Source organism: Chiroxiphia lanceolata, chromosome 8 (genome assembly GCF_009829145.1).
Source record: "Chiroxiphia lanceolata isolate bChiLan1 chromosome 8, bChiLan1.pri, whole genome shotgun sequence".
NCBI lineage: Eukaryota > Metazoa > Chordata > Aves > Passeriformes > Pipridae > Chiroxiphia > Chiroxiphia lanceolata.
Window position 1 is genome coordinate 13,059,063 of NC_045644.1, and position 15,842 is coordinate 13,074,904.

General features: G+C 42.9%; 2 protein-coding genes across 2 annotated transcripts; one reads left to right on the plus strand and one right to left on the minus strand.

The window, feature by feature from the left end:
- The first annotated feature begins 13 nt into the window (after positions 1 to 13).
- Positions 14 to 3,070, plus strand: ATP5MD (ATP synthase membrane subunit DAPIT). The gene is made up of 4 exons (XM_032694355.1): positions 14 to 141; positions 1,807 to 1,904; positions 1,993 to 2,088; positions 2,952 to 3,070. Exons 2-3 carry the CDS (start codon positions 1,818 to 1,820, stop codon positions 2,083 to 2,085), a joined length of 180 nt encoding a protein of 59 aa, XP_032550246.1. The 5' UTR covers positions 14 to 141; positions 1,807 to 1,817; the 3' UTR covers positions 2,086 to 2,088; positions 2,952 to 3,070.
- A 494-nt stretch (positions 3,071 to 3,564) lies between these two features.
- On the minus strand, positions 3,565 to 15,459 carry TAF5 (TATA-box binding protein associated factor 5). The gene is made up of 11 exons (XM_032694354.1): positions 14,929 to 15,459; positions 13,536 to 13,776; positions 12,054 to 12,369; positions 11,243 to 11,406; positions 10,641 to 10,776; positions 10,007 to 10,127; positions 9,256 to 9,385; positions 8,081 to 8,245; positions 7,006 to 7,183; positions 6,685 to 6,862; positions 3,565 to 5,374 (listed from the first exon to the last, which is right to left on the minus strand). Exons 1-11 carry the CDS (start codon positions 15,452 to 15,454, stop codon positions 5,157 to 5,159), a joined length of 2,373 nt encoding a protein of 790 aa, XP_032550245.1. The 5' UTR covers positions 15,455 to 15,459; the 3' UTR covers positions 3,565 to 5,156.
- Positions 15,460 to 15,842: the final 383 nt, after the last annotated feature.

The window sequence follows — 15,842 nt, forward strand, 5'->3', positions numbered from 1 at the left end:
GGGACGAACCGCTCCCCGCGCGGGCTGCAGCCAATCGGCGCGGGGTGGGGCGGCTGCGCGCGCCGCTCCGCGGCCGCCATCTTGTGGGAGGGCGCAGGCGAAGGGCAGAACGAGGCGGGCACGGCGGCGGCAGCGGCCGAGGTACCGTGGGGCGGGGGGCGGCCCGGGGCTGGGGTCAGTCCGGTCCCGCGGGGCGGGAGGGCGGCTCTTCGCAGCTTCGGGCCGAGGCTGTTCCCTGGGGCACCCGCGACCTTCGGCGGCACCGTCCCTCCCTCCGTATCCGCGGCGCCTCCGCGTCCCTTCCCGGCCCGAGGCAAGTGCGGGGTCGCGGGTTTCAGAGCAGCCGGCGTTGTCAGGGGTCAGGGCAACAGGGCAAGGGCACCCAGCTCCTCCGGGAAATAGGGCCCGTGTGGTGCTTTTACATCGGTCAGGCACGAGAAAAGATGACCTTGGCTCTCCAAAGTCTTTCCAAGTCGTGTGCGGCAAACGTTTAGGGGGCTGTTTTATTAAGGTTTGTAGCTATGGCATAGTCAGTCGAGTTATCCTTACCTGCTTATACGCCAGAAGTAACACTACTGGATTATGTTAGATAAGAGATAGATAATATATAAGGGCTGTTTTAGTGAGCACAGCATTGGCTGTGTAGTTTCTTGTGTCTTTCTCGGGAGTACTGGTGACTGCGGTATCTGCCGGGTTTGGTCGGTAAGTGGGGGGTGTGTGATGCTCTTGGGCTGAATCAGAAAATAAACAACAAATGTTTTTCCTATACATAAAATCCTCTTAAGAAAAACATATCTCTAAACATAAAAAACCCCACCCAGCAAACACTGGAACGGGTTCCCCTGAACAGTTATGGAGTCTCCATCTCTGAAGATGCTAAAAGCCTGACTGTATGTGTTCCTGGGTGACCTGCTGTAGACTGTGCAATCTGCAGAGGTGCCAACCTGAACGTGCCAGTGAACCTGCAACTTGCTGCTACTGCAGCCACACCAGGCTTTTGTGTTTCTGAACTTCTTAGAGCAGATCTGAAACTTTAGTCCAGACACAGATAAAATACAAAAGTCTGCCCTCCTCTTAGTGGTTCTGGTGTTCCTGTGAAAGCACTTCTGAGGCTTTGTAGCTGGCTTAAGTAATTTTCTGATCTGAGAAGTAAATGGGGGAAAAAAACGTTTTTATGCTGGGATGGGCAAGTAAGATGCAATAGAAGTGCGCAACTGAGAGCAGAGCAGTTCTTGTTAACAACCCTTGCACTCTACTTTGGTGTAAAAGTTGCAAAGTGGCATTTTGAATCACAAAACAGAGTAGTGGTCTATCCTGCATCTTGTCATCAAGTTTTTGAGTATGTAATTGAAGCTGTTTCTTAGCTGAACTAGTGAAGAATTGATCTTAGCTGAGTGTTGCAGATTCCAGAACAGTTGGTAGAAATTTGTCTGAGTTCAATGGTTGTAGGCGGGACTGGCAAGTCTCTTCTTTATAAGTGCTTTGAGAAATTTTCCCTTTTATAATCATCATCCTGGCTTTTTTTTTCATGTTTAAACTTGGTTGAATGAACTCTGAAAATCATAAATGTTCTTCCCTTCAGAACTCCTCATTTGCTTATCTGCCCATGTCAGCTGTTTTGCATCTCAAAATACAGTGCTCTGGATGTGCCTGCTCCTTTATGTGTGTCCCCTGCTTGTTGAGTGTCCTGAAAGCAGGTTTAGTAGCTGACAATGGAATGGGGAAGCTCGGTGGAGGGATGGATTTGATTTTCCTATCCTGTCCAACTGACTTTAAATTAATTGACTGTCCTGTATTGGTTATTAGGACAAGCAGCCATGGCTGGCCATGACTCGGGATCTCAACACCAGTTCACTGGATTTCAGAAGTACTTTAATTCCTATACCATCATAGGCAGAAGGAATGTATGTATATGTACATTAAGTTTTGTAGTCTAGTATAATGGTGTTTTCTGGGGTTTAGACTGAAACTAAATTTAACTTTGTTTTCCAGTATGTAATAGCAACGTACACAGCTGTTGCACTCATCGCCCTGTATTTCAAGTTTAGGCCTAAGAAGCAAACTCCTGCTGTGGCAGATAAATAAATGGTAAGTGGCTGATGTTGTTCCAGGACCAAAATGCTTCAATGCCAGCTCAGGAAGGAGTGATGAAGGAGAAGTTGCCAATAAGACAATGCAGTGAGAGAGAGAGAAACACAGGCATGTGAACTTCGTATTTATAATTTTAAACCTCAAATAAACTATAGCATTGACTTCATTCTGGATGAAGTGAGCTATTAAAGGGAGTGTAGAAAGTATGGCATACCAGTATGCATCTTGTTCTTCTGACGTGGTAGATGGGACTGGGGCAGGATGCAGGGAGGAAGAGTAAGCAAGGAAGGAGGACTGGAAGGATGTTGCATTGAGGTCTGCCTATGACTATTAGGTGCTTCTGGTCTGTGCTTTTGCTGTAAAATACGGATAACTTGCTTTATAGGTTATTGAAATAATAAAATAGTACTTGAGGACTTACTTCTTGGTTATATTAGAATTCCAAATAGAGATTAAGGCATTCCATTAAAACCTTTCTTTGAACCAAGTAAAGGAGCACTGTATGATGGAACTGTGTATGTTGCACCCCTCATTATTCAAGGCCCGTGCAGAAGTGACTGGACTTGTATAGCAACAACACACTGTTAAAAAATTTTGGAGTCACTTTCAAATACAGGATTTCCACTGAAATGGCATTTTCATGACAAAATGCAAGCTATGGGCTGTCCTCTTAGCCTGCAAAAAGGGATATAACACAATAAGCTTGAGCATTGTTGTGTGTTAAGGGGACATCAGTCACTTCTTCCTGAGTGTGCTGAAATCTGTTTGCTCGTAACTAAAATTGTTTGGGCCTGGGGCAGGGGGATTCTCAGTTACCACCGTGCAAGACTTGCTATGTTTGATCTCTCTTCTCTTGGCAGGTTGCTGGCATGTCTGAACCTCCAATCTATGTCACTGTAACGCAAGCTGATGGCCTGTTCTGCTAATAAAATATAAATAATTACTTGTTTTATTGGAAATATGAAATGGTGCAAAAAAGCTTATGTGTGGCACTTCTCTTTTTTTTTCTTCTGTCAAAAACAATTTTTTGTAGTGGAGATGGAGCAGCTGATCCCTATCACTACTGTTTAGGATGTGTTTCAACAACAGGAAAGTTAAGGTGTTCTGAGCTCCCAGCAGTAACCTAGGAAGTGTTCAAGGGCTTTTTTTTTTTCTTAAAGACATTTGTACGTGCTGGCCCTGTTGAACAAACCTAGTTTTCCTTTCCTATGAGCGTGTTTGCTGCACAGATGGCTTCAGCTGTATTCCGTGTTCTGGCTGAATCATGGTGGTTGTAACAGCGTAATAAAGTAGCTAGAACCTGTCACCCACCTTTACAACAATATTTACATGACATGGCTACTCATCAATGTAACCATTTCTGATTACTTTGTTTCTCTTAGCAGAGTGCTCACAGTTACCAGCACTGCCCTTGCTTCCATCGCAGCAATCAAGGGAAGAAAGTATCTTCGTGTAACATATAGGCACAAGCTATGTGGTTTTAGTATTTATTGTAATATCAAAAGTATAAAACTGTACAAAATACAAAGGCAGAATGTGGCAGTGTTTTCTTTAAGCTGTCAAAAAATTGTACTTAAATCCAACTGGTCATACTGAGAGCTAGGAAATTTTGTTGAGGTACCATTAGACAAATAAAATCATAATAATTTAATTTTAACCTTTTTTCTTTAAAGAAAATTTCTAAGTGAGCTTTCTAGTGACTTTTCCACACTTTATTTTGATGTATAATGCCTGCAGAATACCTTTACTCCAAGAGTTAGAGCCAGAGAAGAGATGAGAGGGGAGGTAGTTTTCCATTTACTCGGCCTTAGAAATGACAGGTTTTTATTTTCACTAGAGAGCCAGCAGAGTGTTTAAGTGTTCAAGCCCTTCCTGGGAAGTGATGGGGAACACACAACAGATTTCCCTGCATACATCTTGTAAGAGATTGAAAATGAGAACAAACCCACACCACACTGGGCCTGGCCTTTAGTGGTGGCAGTTTCTGTTCAAAATCAGACACTCTACTTCTCAGTGTTCTGCATGTTTCACTGTTCTTTAGAAATAAACCACTGAGCTTTACTGGTTGCTCAGGAGGACTCACTGTGGTACAATGCTTTTGTGGGTGGAAACTGTCACTTAAGCAGACAAGCTGGCCTTTCAAAAGCAAACTGATCATACACTTATCCTTTCACTCTGCTATATTGTTTCAATTTCTTAGCTTTCTTACATTTTTTTATGTTAAACCTTATGTAGAAAGGACACATGTTTTTAAAGTTCGTTTAAATCTAATAAAAAGTAAAGGGTTTAAGTCCACTTTTTTATAGTGGGTATTTCAGTTGTGCATCAGTCCCCCTTTTTATTTTCTCATTCAGTAAAGTATGAAAGTAAATAAAGTTCACATTGGTTGCTTGTCACGCTGACAGTACTGGCTACCTGTGAAAAACAGAGTAACAAGATCTGTGTTTCTGACACCTCAAAAGAGCACAGGAGTTTAAAATCTTTTCAGGACTTAGCACTTGGCTGATAAAACCCATGCCCAGAGCTTCACGGCAGTTCTGTGACCACAAGCATCGGAGTGTCAGAGCGGCTCCGCCCTGGTTGTTGCTGTGATCCTCTCACCAAACCTGCTGCCCAGCACAGGATATAGTGAATCAAACTACAGTCTTCTTTCCTGAAACTGGACAGTTTTTGCTTGTGTTTGAGACTGATGAAACATTTACTAACCATAAATTAAGTGCTTTAAAAAAATCATCAAGGCTGTTAACTTTTCACAAGTTTCAGCAGAGCTCAGTACCATCTCTGAGAGGAGACAGCTCATTTCATATATACATATATATGTATCAAAAGCACCACAAACAGTTCCTTCTTTTACAGCCACGATGTCTTGTCAATCTCCAGCAGTTTCAACCTGCAGATAAATATGAAACAGCAGAACTGAGAAATGCTGCCTGCATTAATTTACACAGTTTCATTTTCCCTGCAACAGACTCGTGGGGATCCTTCTATACAAGACATTTCTCCTTGTCTCCCATCCTGAGGTCAGTTCTGCAATGCCTTGGCACAGTCCATCTCAGCTTCCCAATTCACTGTGAACTGTAGGCTCCCGCAGCCAGCAGCAGGTTCCTGCGTGTGAAATGGAGATGAACAACTGGGGTTGATTTGGTCATGTAGGTACCCAGTAACAAGTCCTGTGAGTTTTCAGGCAAGTTTATGTGTCCAGTGGCTGTAGTAAAGTCATCAGTTTCTAAATCTTCAAAAGCCTTCACAGCATCCCACAGACGAACTGTGTTATCCATTGAACCTAAAAAGAAAAAAAAAAAACACAACAGTTTATAGGTATTTTATTAATAAAATGGTATATAAAAAAAGTTGCTGGGGAGCATGTTAACAGAACTAAAAGCTCAGAAAGCAAGAGACTATAGCAAGCATCTAACATACTGCATACACACATAGAAGTTACCAGGATTTCAGCTTTCCTGTAGTCTAAGCTGGTGTCCTGTAGACAAAGCAAAAAGAACTACTCTCAAAGCACCTGGGTTTGGATCAAATCACCTACCACTGAAAAAACAGGACCATCCTGTGGGCTGGTCCTCCTTTTCAGTAGTAGGTGATATGATCCAATGATCCAATGCCAATTGCAGGTAAAGTTTATGATTTTAAGTCACATAATAAGAGTTTCTTTGTATGGTACAGGGAATACAGTGGAATTTTGCAAGCTCAGTGCCTGTGCTTTCACTGGAGCACTGGCAGATAAATTGGAATAACCACTAAGCAGGCTGGATCAAACCTGTACCCTATCTGTTAGCTTTCACTCCTGCAGCAGTAGCTCCCAGAGGAATCTCACTGCACTGTATTTAGGAACATATTACTAAACAAATCTAGAATATTCCTAGCCTGGTTTCATGAGGAAATTACCCTCATGTAATTAGTGTCTGTCTATCATTTCTTCAACTTGTTGGCTAATTTCAAGCAGTTGACAAAACAGACTAAGTTTCAAATTCATGAAATAACTACACATTTTAAGAAAACAGTTCACTGAACATAGACAAAACTTTGTGCCTCCATGAAGGGAGAACTGGCAAAGGAGCTCTGATATATTAGACACCAGAAAACCCATGTGGACAGGAAGGAAACGCAAGCTTCACAAGTTCTGCTGCTCACAGACCTGTTCATTAATATTATATGCCCATATCTACATCAAAAATCTACCATGAAGAAATAGTAAGGGTGTGGATAACTCATATTCCTTTCTATCCCTTCCTCTTTCTTTAGTCCTTCTGCATTCCCAGTCCCATCCCATCTCAGTATCCTGCACCTCTCTAGTCCAGTCACTTTTTGTCTGCCCTAGGGTTATTGCTTCAGATTCCACCCCCAACACTGTACAGATTCACAACCTTCACTATCATCTAAGTGCATAACACATTCAGTTCCTGGAGGGCGAGGGGTCACACTTCAGTGAAGCACTCGCCTTTGTACCAGCAGTTGTAAGTTGCTGCTTTTGCTAAGCAAGTGATTCTTCTTTGTCTTTCTCAATTTAAGGAACCAATTATATCATTCCTGTTCAGACTTATGGAACACAATGGAAACTTCACTGTTTCTGGTGAATTTTACCTGATGCTAAAATCTCCCCATCTCTACTGAATCTGAGCGCGTAGATAGTGTCAGTGTGCCCTTTCAATTCGCCAACCATCAAGCCATGTCCGATATCCCACAGCAGAACTCTTCCATCTGTTGCTCCAGTAGCCAGGAATCTTCCATTAGGGGAAAATGCCAATGAATGAATTGGTCCCTAAAAAAGACATTGAGGGGCAACCAAACAAGTTAATTAAGTCTACTCACATTCAGTCAGTCACGCTGTGTTTGTTTGAAACAGTACTGTTTAGAATCTCATCACAGAAATAAAATCTCTTACACTGAATGATATGGCTTTACCTTATGTCCAGTGAATATTCTCACACAATTCCCATTCAAAACATCCCAGAGTCGTATAGTCCTGTCTGCTGAGCCTGTGGCAATATAGTTGGAATTCGGATGAAATCGGGTACACGTGACATCAGCAAGATGGCCAGCAAATATCCGTAGTGGCTGATAGTGATCTGTTGCCCACAGACTGAAACGAAAAGCTTTATTAATAAAAAGAACCCTAAAGAAGTTCAGTACCTTTATCTGTGGGTGCAGCTCCAGAGGAAGCCACAAACATGCTCAGAGGGCTGAAGAACCTCTCCTATGAGGAAAGGCTGAGAGAGTTGGGGCTGTTCAGCCCGGAGAAGAGTTGCCTCTGGAGAGACCCTATTGTGGCCCTTCAGTACCTGTAAGAAATGTGAGGACAGACTTTTTATCAGGGCCTGTTGCAACAGGACAAGGGATAACAGTTTTAAACTAAAGGAGGGTAACTTTAGACCAGATAAAAGAAGAAATTTTTATAATGAGGGTGGTGAAACAGTGGCACAGGTTGTGTAGAGACGTGATGGATGCCCCATCCCTGGAACATTCAAGGTCAGGTTGGACGGGGCTCTGAGCAATCTGATCTTGTTGAACATGTCCCTGCTCATTGCAGGGGAGTTGGACTAGATGACTTTAAAGGTCCCTTCCAACCCGAACTATTCCATGATTCTATGACCTGTAGCTCAGTGAGAAATAAAAGTAATTATGTAGTGATTTCATACAGGTCATTTTATTAAATTAGCAGGAGATTTTTTTAAAAAAAAATATACCTCAGAAGTGAGAAATAAAGAATATTCTGTCAAGCTGGTAAACAACTGGAAGAGAATACTTCTAATCAGAGGAGTCACATTAGAGGACATCATCTCTTTAGTCATCAGATAATATGATGTGTGTTGAAAAAAATAGTAAAACTACATTAAAACATTTCTTCAGTATTTTAACTGACATGAAATAAAATTCATTTTCAGTAATAGGGTAGACTAGAGTATATCAGCTAATCACTTTCAGGGTTAATCCACCACAAACTGACCCAGACAAATAAAAAACACATCCAGTTTCTTACCGAGCCACTCTGTCGTGTCCCCCTGACACAAAGTAATAACCATAAGGAGAGAACTGTGTATCCCATACTGGATAGTTGTGTCCTTTATATCCCACCAAACAGGTGAATGTTTGGAGACTCCACAGTCTGACAGTGCCATCCTCAGAGCAGGACAACAGATAGTTCCTGTCACAGGAGAAAGTACAGTGTATTACATATCCAGCTCACACTGGAGCTGTGCAACCATTGCATAAACACTGCAAGATGATAAAACTGTCCCCTGAGCAGCACCTGTTTAGCATGTCACACATAAATCAGCATTTTGGTGGGGTAAGCAACAATAACCAATTCAAGCAGAATCCAGTCCTAGGCCCTTATGCAAAAGAGAAGATTGGACACTGATGATTAATTCTGTACTGAGGGGAGAGAGAAAAAAACCCCCACACCACAGAGTTGGTCTTTACTCAGGAATTCCAGTTATATGAAAAAATTACTAGTAAACTGCTATGCTATGTTACTTTAAAAAAATCTTTTAATGTAACTCTGAACAAAATTTCAGGATTTCTTGAAATAGAAATCATATCGTGTTCACATTCTCAATTAATAATTATAGACTATGAATACATAGTCTATAATGTTCCACCCAAAGTTCACTTATCAGCTGTGTTTCTGTGATGGTTGTTTCCCGACTAGACACAAGCAAAAGCAAAACTTGAGACATTTAAACCTCCTTTCTACTGTCCAGACTCCCATAACTATGTAATGGGTTTAAATCTCTTATTTTAAAGACACTGATACATTTTGAAAATGTCTCAATAGAATATGAGAAATTTGAAGTGTAATGATGTGCTACTGATTCTGGTTTCATGTTTTGCAATACTATAAGTTAAATCAGTGCTGCAGTATTTTTCCTCTATCTCAGTTAGTTAAAACCCAGCTTAAACTACAGTTTACAAAATAGATGGTCTATTTTGCCATCTATGAACCTCCAAAACAGTGCTGGTATTCTCAGCTCTCATTGATTTCAGTAATAATTGACAGTGTTCAACACCCTGAGCATTATGAGCACTTGCACAGTTTCTTACAAGCTACATGAACAAGAATTGCTTTAACCTGGAATAAGCTTCATTAAGAGTAAGTTTTCATTCATTAGCATGCAATTAAAACTGAAGACAAGCAAACTAGTTAGCTTTTACCTATCAGGACTGAAGCTGGTGCCATAGACAGGTCCACTGTGACCATATAAAATCTTCAACTCACTTGCTGTTTTCTCATCCATGATCCTCTCCAAGACATCATCCGATTCTTTGTCGATAAGACTGAGGTCTGCAAGATTTCAAAGTTCATGTATCAGAATAACTGTCAGAAGTTGAAAAATAAATGTCATCATGACATCATCTCAGTTAAATATCAAGATTAAGAAATGTTTGCATGGTATCCAGTTTCCACCACAACACATCATTACACAAACAGCAGAATTAAAGAAGCCTGGTTTCCATGAATTTGTGTAGGTGTTGAGCTACAGGACCTTCTCCTCAATCCTTCTCAGTTCCCTCCTATCATTTCCTCCAGGGTACCTCTAGTCTCTCGCCTAGATCACCTAAATCTAACTGTTCACTACACCCAGTGGTTACCATCCAGTTAAGAAGCAAGATGGCTAGTTCCACACTAGTTATGGCCAGTTCCATACTAGCTATGGCTAGTTCCAAGCTCTGTGCACTGACCACGTGACAGCAGGGGTACATGACCAGATTTCTCATTCCTTTAAAATATTTCTAATGGTAGTCCATAAGATGTAATCATACATCTGTGCACATTTTTTTCTATGAAGTGAAGCATCTAACCACTGAAGACAACTCCCCTGTCACAGATATCTTTCCCTGTTCAGGCAGAACACAGTTGTCACAAGGCATGCATGCTCATATTAAGCTTTACTGTCTTAATTACCTGCTGCTGTTTTCACACTACGTAGCTTTTTTGGAGTCACAGACCACACTCTGACAGTGGAGTCAGCAAAGCCTCCTACAATCATGCTGGAGTCATCTGTAATATCCACTGCAGTCAGACCCTAGACACAAAATATCCATTTATATTGTTTGCACCTGTCATGATGCATTTCAAGTACTACAGAATCCTAAGACCTAATAAAAAGGTAATTCAACTTATTTACAAAAATAGATGGAATTATTCTAGGATAAACATAAACACATGTGAATTCTTGCACTATTAAAAATAAAGCTCTATGTATGAAGCACAGTCAACAGCAACAAATGGTAACTGCCTTCCAGTATTCTGGTGCCAAACACCTACTGCATTCTGTAGGATACACTTAAGGCCCCACAGGAAAAGTGAAAGAAGGAATTTTGGCAAAATCCAAGCAAAACCAAGGACCATGGAAATTTTATAGTTTAAGGAGTCTTTAAAGAGAATTTTGAACATTTTGGAAAATAAACTTTGCAATGCCTATTCCAAATACTACAATAACCCCTGCAAACACCGTTATGTCTTCTTTCTTTTTTAAGAGTAATGTTCATAATTTTGATTCCCTTTTCCATATTATCCAAACTCTTCTTTCACCAACCTGGTAAGCGTTAAGGAATGTGTAGAAACAGATGGAGGGCAGGCACTCTGGGCCAAGACGCACACGCCTTGCAGCTTCCTTCATATTCATTACTTTATCCAGCTTGTCAGAGTCTTTCAGTTCAGGCAGAGGAATTCTACACAAGAAGCACATGTTTTTACAAAATAAAAGCACCTTCCTTATTATTAATCCAAACAAATACTGTGAAACCTTCACATGCAACCCTATACCTCAATATTCAAACAAGAAACAAGAATTAGAAAAAATGAAAGATTATGTAGAAGACTAACTGATGAGAGAGCAAGCCAGTAGCTTCAAGAATTTCAGACAGGCAGAGGAACAAGATAATTAATAAATCGATTATGATTTGAAAAGACTAGTGGGTAACTAAGTTAAACTTTATCAAGGGAAATCTAGATTGACTTGAAGGGCAATGACAGAGGGTTATATGCTAAGGTTTCCATTACCTCCCTTAGAAGTCTTATGGCTAAAGCTGTGTACAGCTGTAATAGCCGACTGCTAAAAATGTCATGTGAACAGCGACGCAGACTTGGCACAAGCCTGGATTTTAAAGACTTCCCTATGCATCGTTTCCTTGGTACCTGTTTTGGGGAGGAGCATTAGGGTCTTGCTTTTTACTTTTTGACCCTACATTATCTTTTTTAGGTTTTTTCTTCTTTGGCTTTCCTTCCTCATTTTCTCCTTCTTCATCTTCATCATCCAAAGGCACATCAAACTCTGGTTCTTTCAATAAGCCAAAGAAAACCTACAAGCCAATAAAACACACAAGACAAAACAGTAATTGTTGTTCTTATCAAAAAATAATTTTTTAATGGCAACTTTTCAGTGTAAAAGTCCAAGCAATAGAGATGCCCCTTTAAAACTTCTGTTTAATATTACCACATATGTTACTGCTCAGCCCATAACAAATGTAGTACATGTTTTTCTGGTTTACTTAGCAACTGATCTGGACAACTATAAGTTCTTCCACCATCTCTTAGCCCTTCCTTAAGGTGGAATTCCTACACCTTACCTAATTTATTTGTATAGTACTGTAGTATTACACAAACAGCCCTTGCAGTAACAACCGGTGGCAAGTAAAAATTACATCTGTTGTACAAAAGAGGAAGCCAAATAGTCAAGTGTCCATTTTAAAACTCCAGAGTAATTCACGAATTGGTTTATTTCAGTGGGCTGGACACAAGGTTGTCTCTCAAAAGGTTCAGCAGTTTCTTCCACCAAAGAGTGACATACTTTGATCTCTCTATTCCTGTCAACAACTATTTGTACAGTTCACTTCCTTTGTTCAGTTCATACTGTCTTTTAAGATCTCAAGCTACAATTGTCAGTCTATACTATGGGATCTCCCTAAAAAACTAGGGAAATTTGTTTAATTATAGAAGTGCCTCCTACCTTTGCTTTATTAGCCTCTCGTTTTGCCTCCCCAGCCAAGCTTCCAACCATAGCATCTATCTGTTGTTTGCTGCGAGGCATTCCATCAAAGATATCAATGTAAAGATGCTCCTGAACAATGTTCCAGATCTGATTGTTCTGCTTTTCCTGAAGATGCCTCTTCAAGAGTTGGTAAGAGTCACGGGAAATACGCAGCACAAACTTGCTTGTTCGGAAATCCAGCATGGTCTCATTACCTTTCATATGCTCTTTTTTGGTTAAGCTAGACAGTACACGCAGGTCATCCTGGTAATAGCACTCCTGATCCCCATGAAACCTATTGAAACAATTTAACAAAGGTTTATTAGGAAAACATTATCTCCTAAGGGCACACTTATTTACATTGCTTGAACATAAAACATACATGTAAGGACCATTTGGAAGCTACTGACTACATACGGGATTATTTTTCTGATGAAATTAAATTCATCCAGGGGAAGATACACCGGTGATTTACCCTGCATAGTAAGAGCATTCAGCAGTTAAAAAACAAGATGAAGAGAATACACAAATGGAACCTCTCAGGATGTCATACACCCTAAGGGTTCTTGCCTGAAGTAAATAATTACACTTACATGTTTATTTCCAGAAATTAAACCCTAATTTGTGGTACCATACAGTACAGGGGATTTTTTTATTATACAAGACTACTTGGATGCCTTTATGTCTGATTCATTATATGAATATATACATTTCACAGTCTACGTGTTTCTCACTCTCCACTTGCATTATCTAATACCTAACATATGTTTAGAGTTTTCCATTTTTACTCAACTTGTTATAAAATAGTTGTGGCAAGGGGCATTTTAACTATTTACCGTTACAGAACCATTTTTGCTGATCATGTGGAGGGAGACACAGTTATCCTTTTGGACTGAAGTATTTCATAACTGGTCTGAATCAAAAAAACAAATTAAATTTAATTTTATTTTCAATTAATAAACAAATGAAACATAGCAAGAGCACAGACAATTATAGATTAGCCATAAATTAACAACTTTAATCTCATTTGAAGAATTTCAATGTACATGCTATGATATTAGCAAATACTTAGAGTGTACATTACTTTGGCATCTCAGTGTGATTTTCAAGTGCTAAAAAATGACCCCACAATCTTTCCCTAAAGATGGAACATCTCTTCATTGATACTTTTGCAGCAAGGAGCCCATCAGCACACCATAAACATGGTTCAAAATCTGCCAATGGACAGTTCAAAAGCATGTAGTCTGCACATCTTTCTACAGGAGACTGGAAACAATTTAAGAACAGTTACTGCAATCCATGATGGCATCATTACTTCAGATTTCAAATCTCTTCAACTTTAAATAAGAAAAATAATATGTACATATGTATATGTATACAAACCTATGCTACTGCAGCTCATGGGTTTAACCAAAGCAGCAAACACAAAATAACACAAATGCACAAACGAAAATGAATTACCTTTCAAAAAAAGACTTTGCCTCACTCTCGTGTTGATTGTAGACCAATTCCAAGTACATGTGCACAAAGAGAGGATAAAACAGCTGAGACAACTCTGCTCGATGACAGTCCAGGGAACACTCGATGAAGTGTTTCAACCCGCTGTAGTACTCCTCGTACAGCGTCGGGTCCCCTTGCTGGTTGTAGGCCGACAGCACTGCACTCACGTCTGGCTGATCCTCCACAACCACGGCACCTCCGACTGCAAAACCATCAGCAAGCAACAAGAGCTTGTCAGCCTGGAAGAGCCGGTGAGCAAACAGTGGCCACAACCCGCTGGTCAGGTGAGGCAACAAGCAAAACACGCCGTGTGACTGTTCAGCACCAAGTCTAAACCACAGAGGTGAAAGGGTGGTGGCACTTTACAGTCTAGCAGCCAATTTTCCCAGCACCTCCAGCAGCTTTTTGGGCTTTTCCTGCCAACAGCTGCCTGTAAGGTATCTAATCCAGTGCCTAATTCAGCCAGTATTATACATATAAAGGAAGAAGCCACTAACATCACCAGAATAAGTTATCTTTACCACTAGGGCTAGAAACTCTCAAACGAGGAGCAGAATGTAAGACATACCCACTATAGTTATTTTGCATCCAGTAAAAAAGCAACTTAAGTTCATTAAGTGAACAATTCACTAAGAGCACCTCGCAACTGTCACAGAACAGGGACACTTTTAACATTCCAACAGCTCTGTTCTACACAGCAGTTGTTACACACTTTCATTGTCTTGTCTTTACAGAAAAACAATCGTATTAGGTGGTGGCAGGAACAAGCTGACTTTATGCTGTACATTCACTGGAACTCAGACTATCAGTTCCTGAAATTTCATTATACTATTCTGTAAAGCTGCCTCACGGAACCCCTTGATTAACAATACTCAGAAATTAATTATCCAAATGACATCTCAGGTACCCAGCAACTCGATCCAGAAATGCAGAATGCCTCATCCACAAGCACCTTATGCTTCCATCAAAATGCAGCCTGTATATCAGACCTCCGTTCTCATCCCTAATAACTACAGTGGAAATCGAGAGTCTCCTGCTACTGTTAGTCGAAATGGGACACAAAGATAAGGGGAACCACCTCTCACTCCGACAGTGCTCCCTTCAAACACGACAGACACCCTATCCTTGGTCCCTTACTCCAGGAGATCCGGGCTTCTCCACGGATTGCATGGGAAATGACACACAGAGGGACCTCCCAGAAGTCCGGGGTAGACTCTCGGGGGCATGACCTGACACCGACCCTCGTGTTCCAGCACCACGGGGAAACCCCGAGGCTGCGAGCGGCACACGGGCCCCCCCTCCCAGGGGTCCCGCCGGGAGGAGGCACCGACCCCGCAGCGGCCGCGGGCCCCACCTTTCCCCGGCGGCACGGCGGCAACTGCGGCCACCCCGGGGCTGGAAGTCGCGACAGTGGCGACGCTGCCTCCGATGGCGATGGCGGCAGCGCCGGTGCCCCGGCCGAGCAGCGCCTCTCCGGAGTCCGCGTCGCTGCCGGAGCCCCCCAGGAGCCCGGCGCTGGCGGGGCTGAGCGCGGCGGCGCCCAGGTCGTCGCCGAGCAGGCGGGCTTCGCGGCGCAGGATCTCCTCGGACTCGCGGAGGTTGCTGCGCCGCAGGAACTGCAGCACGGCCACGAGGGTCTGCCGGTCCAGCGCCGCCGGGGAGGCGGCCGGGCCCGGTGCCGCGGACTTCGCGGGCGCCCCATCCCCAGCGCCCGCCGCCGCCTCTCCCTCCGCCGCGGCGGCCATGGCAGCGGCGGGAGCGGCGGCAGGAGCGGCGGTGGCGGTAGGCACCGCGGGCGGCGGCGGCGGCGGCGGCGTCCCCGCCTCGGGGTCCGGCTGCGCCGCCGCCACCTCCGCCGGCTCCTCATGCAGCGCCGCCATCTTGCGCCGCCGCGGCCGCCGCCACGCGCGGCCGCCCTTGCGACAGTGAGGGCAAAGGACGGGCAAGCCGCCGCTGCCTGCACGGGTACGCGCGGCTTCGTTTTGCGACGCTGGCGGGAGCGCTTTCCGGCTGTGAGGGGCGGCGGGAGCAGGTTTGTGAGGGGGCTTCACGGGGCTCCTTGGAGGATACCAAGGATGGCCTTGGGATTGTGTGCCCTCTGGGGCCTTAGCGGCCGTGCTCCGAATTAGGTTAATTAGGGCCGGGCCGCTCGGTTTTTCAGGTATTTCTAATACTGCTTCTTTTATTCGTGTTTGTTAAACAGAAGTTCTTTTGTACTCGTGGAAAGGGTGAGAGAGCAGGGGGTGTTCGGGCTGGAAAAGGCTCCGA

Excerpts from the sequence above, each read along its gene's own strand:
- TAF5 (XM_032694354.1), bottom strand. The coding sequence starts at position 15,454 with ATGGCGGCGCTGCATGAGGAGCCGGCGGAGGTGGCGGCGGCGCAGCCG. Across the intron at positions 9,386-10,006 it reads TAGTGTGAAAACAGCAGCAG|ACCTCAGTCTTATCGACAAA; the intron begins GTAATTAAGACA and ends GAAATCTTGCAG. Across the intron at positions 6,863-7,005 it reads GAATATTCACTGGACATAAG|GGACCAATTCATTCATTGGC; the intron begins GTAAAGCCATAT and ends TGTCTTTTTTAG.
- ATP5MD (XM_032694355.1), top strand. The coding sequence starts at position 1,818 with ATGGCTGGCCATGACTCGGGATCTCAACACCAGTTCACTGGATTTCAG. Across the intron at positions 1,905-1,992 it reads CCATCATAGGCAGAAGGAAT|TATGTAATAGCAACGTACAC; the intron begins GTATGTATATGT and ends TTTGTTTTCCAG.